General features: G+C 42.6%; 2 protein-coding genes across 3 annotated transcripts in view; one reads left to right on the plus strand and one right to left on the minus strand.

Moving 5' to 3' along the window:
* slc41a2b (solute carrier family 41 member 2b) overlaps positions 1–12,167 on the minus strand; it is a 33,430-nt gene extending 21,263 nt beyond the window's left edge. The window contains exons 1-6 of one of the 2 annotated variants that reach the window (XM_076722417.1): positions 12,081–12,167; positions 10,384–11,064; positions 9,045–9,152; positions 6,368–6,439; positions 5,579–5,723; positions 5,266–5,412 (exon numbers count right to left, since the gene is read on the minus strand). In XM_076722417.1, coding sequence (XP_076578532.1) covers positions 5,266–5,412; positions 5,579–5,723; positions 6,368–6,439; positions 9,045–9,152; positions 10,384–10,926 — 1,015 coding nt within the window. In that variant the 5' untranslated portion in view covers positions 10,927–11,064; positions 12,081–12,167. The remainder of the gene's footprint in view (positions 1–5,265; positions 5,413–5,578; positions 5,724–6,367; positions 6,440–9,044; positions 9,153–10,383; positions 11,065–12,080) is intronic. The other variant, XM_076722418.1, reaches the window with a different exon arrangement.
* Positions 12,168–12,809: 642 nt separating this feature from the next.
* Positions 12,810–16,073, plus strand: nopchap1 (NOP protein chaperone 1). Its single transcript, XM_076722426.1, has 4 exons — positions 12,810–12,951; positions 14,058–14,132; positions 14,249–14,382; positions 14,537–16,073. The coding sequence occupies exons 1-4, from the start codon at positions 12,891–12,893 to the stop codon at positions 14,723–14,725; spliced, it is 459 nt and encodes a 152-aa protein (XP_076578541.1). The 5' UTR covers positions 12,810–12,890; the 3' UTR covers positions 14,726–16,073.
* Positions 16,074–17,318: the final 1,245 nt, after the last annotated feature.

A 17,318-nucleotide genomic window follows, 5' to 3' on the forward strand; every position in this document is an offset into this window, starting at 1 on the left:
AAATCCACGAAAAAGCTGCTGGGATATTTCACTCAAAACCACACACGTCAAACTCATGGTGGTGCTGGATGAGGAAGGAAACCATCAATGTCTGTATCAAATTCCATGGAAATCCATCAAGACACCCCGAGGGCCCCTGTAGTATGGCTACAGATGCTTCACTTATTGTCCTATTTCCTAAACCTGAGGTTCACCAAATGAACAAAAGGAGACAAGAGTTGCATTCCCAAAAACATTTGCTCGACCAGCATTTACAGTAGATGCTGCCAACTGGCCTTTTCTGACAAATTTCTCCCTCATCGCTTTCCTTAGCATTAAGATGTTTTCCAATGAGGTTAAACAAAAGTAATTAGGAAAGGAAAACGATATCCCATTTAACTCAACGGCGTCAGTCTCCAATCCATCCGAGCTGCATATGTTGTACTTGTGAGAGGAAAGTGGAGCCCCAAGAGGAAACACCAATACAGGGAAGGTTTTTCTCACTTTCACAAATACACCTCTTCGTTCAAACTACAATATAGTACAACACAGCTATTTTGAAAGAGTAATTACGGTAAAGCACCTGCTTAGAGCCACCACCAGATGTTTCCAGCAGGATTCTGTTCCAAGCACTAAATAACTGTCATTAGGAAACAGTGCCAGATTTATTATCTCCACAGTCTCATAGGTAGAGAACAGAAAGGGCCCACTGTTCAGTTCAGGGTATAATAGGCTCTAGCAGACCTTCAGTCTTAAAATATAACGCTGAGGCAGATATACTGAGGCACACATATGAGAGGGGAGCCTTGTCCCACGTCAACCCGGCTGCCTACCCAAGTTGCAGACATTGACAGGGAATCTGACACCAGGTTGACATGCACAGAGTAAACTGGCCATCAGCCGTGCTCTAATTAAGGTCTTCGACAGGTTAAACTGTTTACATGAACCTCTGACACACCGCCATCGAGTATCGCTGTTGCCGTGAATAAACCTGTGAACAAACAATTGATATTCCTGTCCATCTCTGGTGGAATACATTTTGCTAAAACGCTCTGCCAGGAAAAAGAACGGCACGGCTGCCAGCTATCTCCTTTAGCTGAGAGAAAGAAATGATGATCCAAACAGTGACGATAGGTACTGCTAGCTTACATGGTTTATGATGGCAGAAGTGCACCCAAGACCCAGCATGAGTTCGCAAATAAAAAACTACAAGTGAGACAAGTAAAATAGTTCATCTGCCAAGGAATCTTGTTCAGTATTGGTTAACCACACATCTGAAAGAGGATTACACAAAGAAAGACCAGGTTACTTGATGGGGTCAGGGCAGAAAGTTACACTTGCAATCTTCTGGGATGCAGTGGTAACAAATATACTGTATATTATCCATTTCACACAGCAATAGAGCTATTTCAGGCCTCCAGGTCTCTGGGAGTCCTGTTCATTTTTCCACACAGATGATATTAGATGACTGAGTCTGGAGCACTTGAAGGACATAAAACCTGACTGGTTGAATGAGCAGCACAAAAGATGAGCAACTGAGTGAGAAAATATCTGGTTCTTTGATACAAGGTCAAAGGCAAACGCCTGTGTCAACAGAGGCATATGATAAAGACATCAGCACTTGTTAAGACATCCAATCACTATGTTTATAGCTTGTTCTTAATTTTAAGCTCTCTTACTTAATTTCCCCGGCGTGGAATCATAAAGTTTTATCTTTACCTCAATCTTTATCTTCTTCTGCTGCCCCCAAGTGGCCCAAAAAAATCAATTAATGCAGCTTTAAAACTCTGTTGTGTGTGCCACTAATGGCGAGCAGATGTTAAAGAATACACTGTGTCAATATCTAATAAAACAGCAGTGTAAATGACATCAGCTTCAGATTCTGAGTCAGTTCTGCATTAATTCAGCGACTATGGCAAAATGTTTTGTTCAATGGCAAAGCTTTTTTAATTAGCTCCAACTCTGATTTATGCCTCTGGCTGCCTTCTTCTCCATAGCAATGCTCCTGGGTGTTGTAGCGCTCAGAGCCATCCGCCATGACAAGCTGATGGAAAAACCATGATTTCTGAGAAACAAATTGTTCAAACCGGTGGGCATAAAATACATCTGTAATATCATAAAATTATCCTGGAGACTCTTTCTGTTGAGTAACACGGTGGGCACCATTTAAAAACTCTCATGGAAATTTCCAGTGAGAAAAAGCACCAGAAACCACTCCCACTCTGCAACTCTCTGTGGCATTTTTGTTGAAAATTGCTACTTCAAGTTGTCTGTGAAGTATATTAACAGCACACATACTTTAATCAAGACTTTTAAACTGCTTTCTGGCCCTCTTTTAGGGCACAGCCTTCTGCCAGTTTATGGCTCCATGTAATGATGTGTAGATAATGTGTTCTGTCTTTGTTGTGGGCCATTTTTTATAATTCACTTATATATGGCTACTTTTCTGCAGGTGTAAATGCAGCCAGTGTCTCAGTATTTGAGGCTAGACCCAACCTGATTTATTCATCTAGCTCAATACCAGCCATTTCATCCCATTTTGTCTACATCATGGATTCAGTTCTCTGGTGGACTGCCCTGAAATGGCTCAGTGTTGCCACATCCACACCAACACACAAACTGTGTATGCACACAAGCTCTGGCCCCATTTCTTAGTGTTTGTGCTCCATCTCATGCTCTCATTATCCCTGCTTTTATCTATTGTTGAGCCCTCTCACTGAAGCTCTCTGCAACAATCCTGTTTGTTGAAAGCATTTTATAAATAAACTTGACTGGGCTCAACTTGGCTCCTGCAGCTACTATGTCTCGCCGGCATCTCATCTCTACTCTGGCATGCTTCAAAATTAGAAGCATTAACTTCTTATCTGCATAGATAATCATGTGATTTAAATTCTGTTTAGTTGAGAGTTAACTGACCATTAGTTCCAATTTAGCAGGAAGGAGTCAGCGTGGCTGGGTTCAAGAACAACGGAGCCACTGTCCTGAGAGTGACACAGCCAGACAGCCTCGATGCACTGCCCTGCCATGGAAATATGAAATCTGAAGTGTGTTTAATACATTTAGCTCGCAGCACTGAACTGTTCTTTTCATAGTGGTGAACATCTATGTCATACAATTAGACCTGACAGGGTTAGTTAGCATGAGATGCTTTCCAAGAGGGAACAGCTTCCAGTGTACGCTGTATTAAGTAATACAAGGTGGTGCAACACAGGTCTGTGTGTGATATGAATTAAAGATGAGGAATGTGTGGTGAGAGGAAAAGAGATGGTCTGTTCTGCAACTACGGAGCAGCACCGCTACAGTGTGAGGCAGGGGGGACCTCTACTGGCTGACCGTGGGAAGTGTTTTATATCAGACTCCATTATAAAACCATGTATGATTGTCAATGTGTTACTTGCGTTAATCAATTAATAACTGAAAACTAGGACTAAATGATACATCATTTCAGCATTAATATCACATCATCACAGGTTTGCATGAGTAATGGACAGGAAATTAAAATGAGATGAATCAGTGGTGTTACACGCTGAGGTCGCTTTCACACTTATAGTTCTGGCCCAGTTCCAAGTTCGCACTGACTCTACAAATCACCAAGAGCTGTAAGAATGAAGTCATATGGACTGATGGGTAGCTCACTGATTGGACAGTTTGGGTCACTGTCATCCTGCATCATCAGCTCTACATGGAACCACCTGCAGGAAATCAAATTCTACTGACTGACAGCAGGTCAGGCTATACTGAACCTGATGAGTTTATTTAGAGACCGTTTACAGACCGTAACTACGCCTGATATGTCTAGAAATGGGAAGTGCTAAACTGCATGGGGTAGAATGACAACACAACACAAATGCATTGGAATACATTTCATTTTCTGATTCGTGAGGGAAAATCCACAAACATGTACGGTGTCTGCCCCTCCCTCATTACCACCACTGAGCCTTGAGCAAGACCTTCGAGTTCCCATGAAGCAGCTAGTAGAGCATGATTTGCCTCAGCATATTTACTTGTTTCCTGTAAAGGCAGACAGCGTCTTATCCACTTAACAACATAAATTTGTGTTTTCATGGACTGGCGGGACAACAGGTGTGTTACGTCACTATCTCTAGCACAGTGATGACTGAGCCTCTGGGCCACTGATGACAGTGTTGCAATAGTTATACATTTGCTGTATTTTCAAACTGACTGTTGGAAAAAATGCTGTATTAAATTACTGCTTACGCAAACTGAACACTTCCTACTGCTGCAGCTTCGCATTAAAAGCATCTGACTGGCAAAACATGAGTGGACTTTCATTGTCAAGTAGACACAGGATATACTGTGTATGTCAATGAACTTTGAATATGTCATTATTGCTCATCAAAAATGCCTCTACAAAAAAAGACAACGGTCATTTTTGTTTGACAGATGATGAGTTTGAAATATTGCAGAGTAATGGAAGAGGAAGGAGAAGCCACAGTGAGCTGTTCGATGAAGAGCTGCAGGCGAGAGGCTGCAAACCAACTTCTCAGCAATATAACAAACTCCTTTCAGCTTCACTGTTTCCTGTTGTCCACAGACTCACTGTGTGCAGCACAAAATCATCCCAGATGCTCACAGAATGACGGAAGAAGGTCAATTATTGCCTGACTTGATTGTTTTGCTGCCTGCAGTATCAAAGCGCATATGCTGTTACCACCAGCAACTGCAGGTGTTACAAAATCAGCCAGGACTGACCTCTTTGAGACTGCCATTGCCATAAAATCACGGATGTCATGCTGTGTCAGCCTTAATACTGACATACTTAGTAAGGGTTTGGTTTACTGTGGGAATCTGATGAAATGATGCAACTTAAAAACAAGCCAAACCACATGTCACAAAGACATTTCCTCTAAATCTCTCTGCTTTTGGTTATCCTTCCCGTGCAGCCATATCCCAGCTGCATGTTCGTTCTCCTTTTTCTTCCTCTTAGCCTAAATTGTGAAACACTGAAGGAATTGTGCTCTCTCTGGTTTTGTGCTATAAATTTTTTTTCTGCGCTGAGCACAGTATACAATCCTGAACAGAGATCAGCGCAGGTTGCAACTCTTCAACAATGACAGAAATTTCAGAATTACTGTTTGTGTCTCAATTCCACATTACACAATGAGAGATAATAAAATGTCAATTTCTTGTGTACTCACTGCAAACAAACAGTATGCTATAAAGATTAGCATATGGTACATGCTGTGTACATTCAGAGTGTACTCTGGAATTGGGACACATGCTCAGACAGCAGTAGTCTTCTGACGGTAGCAGATGTTCACCTACCCAGGCACTTGTAGAGGCCTTGGCTTATCCACGCCAGGATCGCCAAGGTTATGAGGTCACCAAAACTGGCGGCAATGGGTGTGGCTACGTTGTCCGGGTTGATGCCCGTCTTCTTCGAACCCACAATTACACCCACCATGATAATACCTGAACATGACACAAGCAGGGTGGAGCACGTTACTGGTGACTTTCAGGCATTCTTAGACACACGGTGAAGAGGACAGAACTGACGCAGCTTCTCCACAGCAATAGTATTAACAGTTTATTTTAAACTGCGGTACTCAGCTGTTAGTGTGTGTGTGTGTGTGTTTACCCTGCAGCAGGGAGGCTATGAAGGCCGTGGCCACACTGCTGGAGCAGAGCAGCACAGCGTGGCTCATCTGGAACTTCCCCTCTGGGATCCAACCAAGAACCACGGCAGCTACGGCAGCCAGGAAACCCACCACAGTGGCCTGAACCTGGAAGTGAGACGCAGGGGGCTTTACCTGCTGTGCTCTTTTACTGATTATAGAAAACAAGCACTATAATGTGAGTGAAAACAGGCAAGAAGTGCTTACAGGATTAGTAAAAGGGTTTGCTTTAGGGAAGTAATGTTCCATACAAATGTGATTGTGAAATACTGTAACTAACATCATGTCCAGGTAGATTTTCATTCCATTGCATAACACAGATGTTGTTGCGTAACATATCAGACAAACACCGTCAAAACACTGCGTGCGCTGCATGTGTTACGGTGTGTTCTGTACTCAGTCCTATTACGCAGATCGACAGAAGAGCCTGAGTTAACGCCCAACTTGGTCCAACTGATTACCACCACTGGTAGAGGCAATGTGTATCAAGAACATCATATACCATGTAACATTCATAGAATTGCATACATATGATAGTATGTAAGTGAGGTTTTGTGCTTATTAAATTTCATTCAGTTTGCTTATTTGCTTCTTTGTTATAATATTTGAAATCAGTAAATGTGTCTTTGTGTCAAAGCTAATAAAAATACAAAAATTGTTGCTTAATTCAGACAAATGATTCAGTATTAATGAAAAGTGTCTGTTAGGTGTAAATAGTCAGTTCAAGGCAGCAAATGTGTGTGTGTGATTACCTGCTTCAGTGCCAGGTTGCCTATGATTAGATTCCACTTCTCTATGGGAGAATCCATCTTGCCCACATTGACCTGTGTTGAGAGGGAGGACAGAATAAGACAAAGCAAAAGAAATGTTCTATGAATTTTCTATGACTGCTTCTAACTATGCCAGAGCCCCTTCAGAGATATCCTGACCTTCACATCCTCCTGTGGGTCAAGCTCCCAAAGCACTGGATCCTACACTTGCCATAACACAACTTGCTAACATTTTCCCCATCTGGTATAACCTGAGGTTTTTCACACAGCCCCAGTATGTAAAGCAAATTTGTCTCCAAGCCCAAAGCAGAGGTAACCCTGTGTGTACACAGGCTAAGCAGTATGGTTCCAGTTTGATCCACACTAGTGCGAAAAAGTCAGGATATCTCTTCATGAATCTATAATTACTGCATGCAACACTGGTTCAATAAGTGTAAGAAGTCCTGCCACATGTTTCAGTCAGGCAGAACTCCCCACACTGTGAATGACTGCCTGTTTCACAGTTGAGCCTGAGGAGAACAACAGTAACACAAAGGCAAACAGTTTTTTGGGACACTGAGGAGTATCAGCTCACACTGAGCTCTGCTGTCCGTGTTGACACAGCGCTGTGAATGTGGAGCCTGTATGTGGGGAGCCGGGGGCCAACAGGAAAGAGCCAAAAACCAAACAAAGAGACAATTCTGCTCTGTCACTTCTTCAGCTTCTTCTGCTTTACAGTGTTTGAGTAGTGGAGCAAACAGAGACCGACACTGAGGACTCTTTGACAGGTTCTGCTGAATAAGTGCTTCATGCACTTCTGTACAGGACTGTAAATACACAGGTTTGTGGAAAGTAGCTTTGCGGGAGATCACGGAGGGCTGCTCGATTATGACAAAAATCACAGTCAGCATTATTTTGGTCAATATTGAGATCACGTTTATTTAACACATTTACTTTGGAAACATCATGCATAAGATAACTTTTTAATGATGAATTTCCTTGAACTTTAAAAAGAATTGAACTGAAAACAAATAAATATTTTATATTAGGAATATAATAACAATAAGGACATTTTATTTGGTAGATGAAATGTGAGAAAGGATTGCTGGAATGTGACTCTCTCGTCCTTTTTGGCCCCTTCAAGCACCGGTACCATGACAGCCCAGACAGGCATGTACAAAGAGGCGGCTGGCTTGACCGCAGTGAGCTGAGCTGAACACGCCACAGTCTGGCTGAGAGTGGGTTTGGGCTATTAGGGAGGGGTGAAAACACACTGCTGTGCAGGAAAGAGGAGCGCTGGATTTATAACACAAGACAAACCAGAGCATCACTGCGAAATGGAATGCGACACAACGATCTTTTTATCTCGATTTTGTTGTTTTCGTAATCGTTAGCAGCCAAATGTATGCACTTCACTAACAAGCAAACATGTTCCCTCCTCACTGCTCTTCCCTTTTTACAGCTATTGTTCTGAGATGTCGAGGTGGAGCAATAAATTTGCCATCTGACTGTTAAGCCGTCCTGGTTGCTGCAGCCTCTCTCTCTCACCTCTCTCTACAGGAAATCACCCCTCACTCTGCTACATCAGCAAATTCCTCAACTAATTCCTAATCCGCAAAGCTCTTCCACCAAAAGCCATTCAAGACGCTCCAAAATGATTCTTACTTGAAACTTCCCAAAGCAATTAGAACATGAACTTAGAAGGAGACGGTGACAGCAGAGGAAGCTGGACTGTTTGACTCCATTTCACCTGACACAGTAGAAAACGTTCGAGCTGTAATTACAGTCTGTACAGAATGTTACACGGATGACCAATAACAGCTATACACAGAAAGAGGCTTAGCCTGTGGAGATGAGACACCCCCACAAAAAAAATCATGTCACTCCACACAAACAAACACACCCACACATCTAGACTACCACCCACAGCAGCTAAAAGGACATGTGGTGAGGCCGGCTGGAAACTTTAAGGAACTTTTCTAATGTTGGAACAAAATGAAAAAACTAAGAGGCTTTCTGTTGACTGGAAAGGAGGGTAAAAAAACAAACAGCAGTTGAGTCACTGCAGCATAATGCTAGATTCCAGCCATCTATTTACAACTACAGCAGGTGGTGTCAGAAAATTAAACATGTCGTGCAAAGAAAGAAAACTAGACCACCCCTCATCAGGACATCAGGCTACATCGTCGGTGTAGCTCTTTAAAATCAGCTGGAGCCAGCTAAAAGCACATTTTGAGAGTATTTTGGACGTCAGGTCTTCAGCGATGCAAGCTGTTTGCTACGTCACAATAAATGCCTGCCTAAACTTACGGTGACAAAAGCTAAATCCATCCCAACTGAGCATAACAACTTTGATTACTTTGTTTACGCATGTTTCAAACTACGCATACACACGTGTTCAGAGAGAGCCACTGTGTGTGTGTGTGGACATGTATCACTCATAGTGTGGGACTATAAATCTGTTTACAAGGTCACATTGTGGTATCTGGCCCTCTTCCTGGGGACAAAACACAAGTCCCCATAACGTTAGTCATTCATTTAGGGTGAAGACTATACGCAGGTACTGGTTTGGGCAAGTCTCCAGAACAGGGTTAGGGATGTAAGTCGATGTAATCTCCTCTGAAGTGATGGAGTCATGCCTGTGCATGTGTATGTGTATGTGCTTGTTTGTTTGACTCACCGCTGTGGACAGCCTTGAGGCCAGAGTCATCTCAAGGTTTCCTTTGAGGCCAAGCAGAGCAGGAACCAGGATGAAGATCTCGGTGATGTACTGAAACGCCTCCCAGTGCTGCGGATGACACGGGGAAGCGATACGTTAAAAATGATTTTACTATGTCTGACCTTCTAATTACTCCACTTTCACTCAGCGTCATTTGACACTCAAATTCAAACGCTACGCTGTCATTCAGATATGGAAACTCCCTCACTTGCATATGAACTTGTGACCCTGCAGACCAAATCTAACAGTGTAAACAGACTGGTTAATCTCTCTTGTGAAACATCCTGGCAGTAATTCAGTAATGGTGTCACTACCGTCCTGTAAGTTGACTGGAGCAAGAAAATTCTAATTATCTGGATGGGCTTAGCTCAGCAACCACTGGACACATCTGTCAATCAAGTCAAAATCACCCCCCCAAACTAAGTGTTTTAAACTGAGATGTCCTCCAAAACAAGAAACATGGGTGAGTGAACCACACAGTACCCCGTGGGGTTTTTGACCTCTTGAAGCACTATGGAGCAAAGTGGCCTCCTGTTCTGTTTATCCCATGCATGGCTGAACTGCATGTACAAGTGGGTGACACAACACACAGTCATACCAATGGTTTCACACTATTCCACTGGTCTAGAGTAATGCAAAAAGATGTGCTGAGAAAGACGGCTAGCTTGTGAACAAAGATGTAAAAAAAAAATGTCATTTTTTAAAAAATCAGCTTTGCAAATGTTTTATGGGAAGTCAAATCCACTCAGCGTGTTTGGATTCACACCATGTGTTTTAACACCACATGTAAAGTTCTGTTTGTTTGTAAGAAAAATCCACAGGGCAAATTTAATTGCCGAGACCTCACCAAGAGACGATACAGCACGAGAAAAGAAGTCAGAGAAAAGAAAAGGCAAAACAAAGGCAAACAGTAAAATGTTCCACCGCAGGTTACTTCCTGCTTTTCCTTCCTGCTTTGGGTTTGACCTATGGTAATTCACATAGACATGCACAACATTTTCCTGACAAATAAAGAATTACTACAACTTTTCAAGTGCACTCACTTTCAGTTTTTACCGCCAAACAAAGTGGTGTAAAAGTGCTTTTTGCTTTTTGCCAGTCAGACTTTGCTCTTGAGATGACACCATATTCTCACATCTAAATGTAAGATCAGTGTTATCTAAACTGAAACAATGGCCCATGCTGTGAAAATAAGACCCAAATGGAATAAACTGGACTTAGCCTTTAATGCTGCCCTGTCTTGAGCTCTCAGCTACGCCGGCTGTTGTTTGAATAATAGCTGTATTGTCGCTCAGCTTACCTGCACAATATCAAGCACCATTCCAGCTGATACGGTTCCAAATCCAGCAAGCAGGAAAGGCACCAAGATCTGCAGCGCCATGGCCAGCGGCGACTCCTTGGGCATATTTTGCACATCAGATACGAGTCCTTCCTCACCATCCTCTTCTTCCTCCACATCTGCCTCCTCCCCAGAGAGCCTCCTCTCAGCCAGCATGGGCTCTGTTTCAGAGTAGCCTCCGTCTCCACAGTCAGATAAAGTCACAGAGGAGCGAGAGGCCCTGTCCAGGAGCCGTCTGCCCTCTATATGTGATGTCTCTTGTCTGTAGCCATTCTGGAGCGAGCCAGCCTCTGGCTTAGCTCCGAGGTCCACCATGGCTAACCGCTCTTCCTGTAGTTTGGTGTAACCAGTGGGGACCATGGTTTGGAACAGAGAGGCAATCCGCCCAGAGGAAACAGGCTTCAGGGAGAGAGCACTCCACCCCCCACCTGCTCCGCTCATACGCACCGTCAGGCTAGAGCCCAGGGACTCCCCTATAGCTCCTCCCAGACTCTGGATATTCATGATGTGGTCTACGGCTGCGGTGTCTCATCTCCTGTCATCCAGTCTGAGAATGGCGTAAAAATGATACACAGTAAAACTGGTTTACACTGGCTCAGGTGCACCATCCGTGTTAGACATTGGACACCGGAAATCATCAGCCTGAGGAAAATACACAAGGAAAGACAACAGAGGAGAGAATAGCTGGGAGGACAGAAAAACAAAGCCTGAAACAATAATCAACATGATATTACACTAAGCTGGAGCAGCTGAGTCACTGCTTATAAGAAGGAACAAAACCAGAGAAGCTTCTAAATATGGAGCAGCTGTTTTCTAATTAACTACAGACCTGCTTTGAGGGAATCAATGCAACTTCACATCAGCATGAGTGGTAGGAGATTGAATCAAAAGTTCCCACATCATTACAGCAGCTTCAGGCTTTTTTCATCTTCAAGATGTGCTCATTGACATTTGGTCCTCTCTCACTAGGAGAGTCTTACTCATGATTCCAACTGAGCGCTGGACAATTCGTTGGCAGCCTCAGCCCATTAGCATAGAACACAACTGTCATCGTCTCACGCTGCTGTTCGCCATGTCTCTGGATGGTGAGCAGTAAAGATAGTGCTACATTATCATCAGTAATGTTATGTTAACAAATTTAAAGTGGAGGCAAAAGAATTTTTACGTTGTCTAGTCATCAAGCAAAATCAGAAAACATACGCTTTAAAACTGGTATTTCGGTGAGACCACTGCTGCTTGTCTTATGCTGACGATGCAGTCCGGACACCACAGGCTACATATCGTTACTTTGCTCACCTCTGCCTCCGCACTTCATCATTCTTCAGGCCTTTCACATTAACTTACCTGTCCGTCCCAGTTCAGTGCACTTCTATTTTCTGGGAGCGGTTTCGTACGACACAAGCTAATGTTTACTGACAACCTCGCTGAACACGAACACTTTGGCTAGTTGTGGATATTTGTTTACGTTAGCTAACACTGTGCTACGTTAGCTAGCAGTGAGGAATCAAAACAGTAGCAGTCACAGCTCCCTACTTTCTTATGCGTTAACCGAGAGAACACAGTGTCCACTGTTAGCTAGTGGATACAAAAAAACAGAAAATAATAACAACAAACTTATTCTAGTCGTCACCGGGTTTTGTTTCTTTTCCAGAAGTTACCTTTCTGCTACGGAGACATTTTATCCAAGAGAAGGGATGCGAGTCTTCTTCATTGACAGTCAGCCAGCCAGACAACCGCGTCAGAGCAAAAAGTGCCACCAAAGATCGTCTATATTAGGAAGATGATCCACCCGGTTTGAATAATGGTGGACGTAAATCTATACCGGCCTGGACCGGCAGAGTTAAAAAAAAGTTTTAAAGACAGGCCTCTTTCAGGTGTTATTGACACTTTCATAATTTCTGATTGTGTTCACTTATTTCCACGGCGAAAAATAATGGCGTTATCTGAAATATTGCGTTGTAAGCAAATTAAATTGTCTGCGTGCTTTCGACAGATAGAGATAAATTCATGATGTACAACACTCACATTTAAATACACTGGGTCAACCCTGCCTGAAAGGTTTCGCGGTAACAAAAGCAGGTGAGAGTGAGATCTCAAGGTACACTACGGCCTTTCTCGTGCCACAGAGATATTTTGACTGTAGGGCGCTGTCGCAGAGTACACTTCACTTTAGTAGCATTTCATTTTTTGAATAATAAAGCTCATAGGCTCATTACGTTTACAGATAACTTCAGTCGGAGCTTTTAACGATGTTGTGTAATCTATTTGTTTATTAGCGCTCTTATTTGTTGTTCATGTATTTTTGGTGATTTTTTACAGCCACCACAGGCAAATGTCGTGAGTTCTTCCGGACAGTAGAGGGCGATGTGGACAGCATGGCTCAAACCTTTAACTCTGACTTTCCACCCGGATGTTGGTCTCATTCCTAACACACATGTCATTGAAAACACTGTCGTGTCGCGTCTGAAATGGAATTAAACATCAAGAAAACGAGTTCCCAGGCTTTGCTGTCATGTGGCAACGGAGGAGGTTTGATTTTTTTGTGGAACGTAACATTTTTGGAAGAAAAATGCTGAGAATAAGAATGTTAAAAGCCGGTGTTTAACTGCGACACACTAGACTTCAGTGAAAACGACTGTGTCTGTATGGATTGCTACGTGCCCCAAAGCTGTGACAAAAAATCTCAGAATCAATAATTGTTAATTGCTAACTATTGTCTAAGGAAAACTCCTAATGTCACAGCTCAGCACGGTTTTATTGAATAGTATTTCAGACATTGTTATGACTTACAAAATGTTTTGCTATACTTTCATACAACGTCCTGTACAGTTAAATGTGATTAGTGTTGAAGAAGTAAACAAACCCTTGAGTTAGACATATGACGAGGGAAGATGAGTAGAGTCATTATCTAGATATTATTAAGCAGATTTTCTAATATCGACATGACAAATGTTTTACAAAATTACAAGTAAAATGAACAAATGGATGTTCAGAGCAATGAAATGTGTTCCACTGTTGAGTGTTATATTGGACAGAATTCACTGTGTCTGATAAAACATCAGACCACAGAATTTGTAGAATGATAAACATCATAGATAGGATTGAGCTGAAATTCAGTCAACAATATTGAATTGTCACCCAGATGTTACTGCACAGCGAGCAGCTGCAGAGTTCACATTGCTCTGCATTTAAAGGAAATGTTGTTTCATTAAATTAAACAGCAGCTGTTTTGAGGAGAAATCAGTCTGAGTACTTTTTTAATGAAAAAGGTCAAGCTTCTTAAATGTGAATGTTTTCTGGCTCTTCACTCCTCCTATGAGAGTAAACTAAACATCTTTGGGTTATGGACAAAACAGCACATTTAAGGTCATCATCTCGGTCTGAAGGAAACACTGATCAAATTTCCCACCATTTTCTGACATTTTACAGACCAAACCATCAAACAATCCATAGAAAATAATTTACAGATGAATTGGTTATGAAAGTAATCTGTTGGGGGTATATTTTTATTGTGACTTAAGTCTCAAATTTTGACTTTGTATCACATTTTCTATCTGGATTCTATCCTTTTCACTGGAGAGAATCAGGTCCTGTTACACAGCAACTCATTGTGAGCTTATTTGTTGTGCTGCCAGGTCTCAGTGAGAAACTCCTCCTCAGGCCAAAGGCTGGCAGCTCCCTGCAGACAGAGAGAGTCCCGAGAAGCAGCGGTGAGACCAAACATCACTCACCATTTAGTACTTGGACATGATTTTGCCATAAAAGTACAAACAAACACCATCTGAGGCAGAAGTGTGATGATGCGTTCTGTTGTGTTGTGCGTCAGTGTTGGAGCGGCTGCAGAGCTTCCTGCCTCAGATGGCTGAGGCCAATGAGAAGCTGAAGCAGCAGATGGAGGAAGCTCCTGCTGGATGCTTTGATATAGAATGCGTGGAGGAGGCGCAGAGGGTCATAGAGATGGTGAGTGTCAGTCTGCTGGTAAATGTAAGCTTTCCTTCCCTCTGCTGAACTATAAGACTCCAGATGTATATTTCAGAAGTCTCCTTTTAGTTGTTTTAATAGTACTTGTTGTATGATTTGACTGAGTCTTGTCATTTCTTTCTCTCGTCCTCAGGACGTAGCGCTGGTGGAGCTCAGTGGGTCAGACAGCGACATAGAGGATGAAGAGGAGACTTCTGACTCTGAGGAGGAATCAGACTCTGGGGAGGAGAGTGAGATAACAGAGCATAACCTCAAATTACCTGGAGACCGAGGCACGAAGAAGAAGGCCAACATCCAGGTTGTCGATCAGCAGGGAGAGTAGAAAAGCTGGCCGCACGGCTTGACTGTGATTTAAGTCTCTTTGCCCTCTGAGATGATGTGGGATAAACTGACCAATGACAACACCTCTGCCTCAGGTGTGAAGGGATTTTTACCTACTTCACTGACCCACAGTCGGTGAACAGAAAGCTCCCGTGTGGAGAGATGCAGATCTTCCTCATCCCTATGGGAACAACAATAAAGATTGTTTTGTACATTTAAAGGTCAAAGTTTCAAAGTGCCTGTGGAGCCAGAACCGATGCTGTGATGATGTCATCCAGTCTGGCCATCACCTGACCGCGTGACCTCTCACTGTACATGATGTGTTTACGTGTAACGCTGTGAGTCACCTTGTTTTTGGTTTTCATGAGCTGGTACACATTTTTCCATCAACGTAGGCTTCAAACTGTCATTGCTTTCATGATGATTTTGATGGTGAACAGATTTTTATGAGAATGAAATTGCAATAATCAGACTGACAGACATGATTATGCCAACAGCTGAAATCATAGTGTATATCTATATGTAACACATACTGTATGTCAGTGTCTTTCTACCGGTGCCTCTATATGTTTGGGGTTCAACTTGAAAAGTCGTGATCCACATAACTGAACAAGCTGCACTTTGCTTACTTTGGACTTAAGGACTTGTTGCTCAGACAGCAGAGTGGTGGCCCTGAAAAGCAGTGCTTGTCTTAAAAAGCCTGTCTTGAATGAATCAGTTTGCTTACAGTATTGCACCAAAAAAGTTGTGATGCTGTGTCAAATGTAAATAAAAACAAATCATTTTCTACCCATATTAAATTGAACATAGCATGAAGATATTTGATGTTCAAACTGAAACCTTGATTTTTATAAATATCTGCTTATTCTGAATTTAATGCAGCAACGTGTTTCAAACAAGTTTGGACAGGAGCAACTAAAGACTGGGAAAGATGTGCAATGGTTCAAAAACACCTGATTGGAACGTTCCACAGGTAAACAGGTTCATTGGTAACAGGTGAGAGTGTGAAAGGAGCATCCTGGAAAGGCTCAGTCGTTCACATGCGAGGATGGAGAGAAGTTCACCACTTTAAAAACTGACAAACTGCATATGCAAATAGTCCAAAACTTTTAATAGTCAGCGTTTCTCATCACACAATCACAAGGAATTCAGGGATCTCACCATCTACAGTGGCACACCCCGATATTTTGGTGGCTGCTCGCTTGTGGGGGGCCAGCAACTGAGGATGCTCTGCCACTTTTTTCTCCAAGCGAAGAGGTGGAATATTCACTGTTTGCATAATGTGCTTGACATTCATAGGCATTTTTCAAGCGTTTGAAGATCCAGTCATCAATAAAGCATGTGTGATGAAAAAGAGCCGGTCACTGCCTGATCTGTACCAGACACCCGATTAGTTCTACACATGTCTGAAAATGAGGCCGTAGACCGTAATTGGTTGGGGAACAGTTAGGGTTAGAATAACTCATCGCTCAGGCATTAAGACCCGATCTACACTCGTGCAGTGCCAGTGGAGCAGGATGTTCGGATCAGATGGTGACAGAGGCAGTGAAAACTAATAATGTAATGGTCAGAGTTGTCTTATTGACATTTAAAGTGTGCTTATTGGTTCACATTGTCAACTCGTATCAAATAACATACAAGAAAACACTCCACCTTAAAAGTTGCCAGTAGCCTTTGAGCATAATAAATAATAATATAAATTTTTTATCCAGCCTAGTAAACACAGCAGAGTTGAAAATCGAGTTGAAACAAACCGTTGGGTCACCCCAGTCAAAAAGCCCGGACACGCCACTGTGTGGGGCAAACGCTGATGTCTGTACACCTATTAAATCTGTTGTATGTAACAGAAATGTGTCATTTTTTAGCAGAATTAGCTGACTCCTGAAACATGTCACCATTTCAAAGTGATTTTTATAGGCAATTTTCATCCAACGAGGAAAAGTCATGAAGTATGACGCTGAGAAAACAGGGTTAGGTAAGTGTTTCTCAGCTGTGGAGGCAGCCACTGATCTACACTCATCAGAACAGACTGTGACACATTCTGCTTCCTGTATGTGAGTTTGAGCACATTTCAGCTCATGGACTGCAGACACATACGACTGAGAGCTCATCACTTGCAGGAAACTGGAATTAACACCAGCCAGCACAACACAAGCTGGTCTTGACTACAAGTCTCATCTCAGGTGTTGCTGACATTTCCAGCTCTCGTTCTGTTACAAGAATCCAGTTGAGTGGTAAAATATTGAATGTGGCTGCAGAACTGTTGTCTCCCCTGTAGTCAGGGGACAGAGGCGAGGTTAGCCTCCTCGCCTTCACACAGAACAGCAGCATTTCAGCATGAATACTGTACCTAGACCGGTGCATTTGTTTCACTGAAAAGGATGTTGTACAATTACATTTATTTATTTTGAGGTCAGAGGTCATTTTTGAAACCTTACGTTGACCTTCATGTGTGTTTTTCCAACAGTTTTCTTGTCATAGAAGTCATACCATGAAGAATTTCTATGTTTTAACACAAAATTTGACAAAAGACATTTGAGGGAACTTTATCAAATTAAGCCCAAACTACGTGCATGCTTAGGCACCGCTCACTG

This window comes from Chaetodon auriga, chromosome 22 (genome assembly GCF_051107435.1).
Source record: "Chaetodon auriga isolate fChaAug3 chromosome 22, fChaAug3.hap1, whole genome shotgun sequence".
Lineage (NCBI taxonomy): Eukaryota > Metazoa > Chordata > Actinopteri > Chaetodontiformes > Chaetodontidae > Chaetodon > Chaetodon auriga.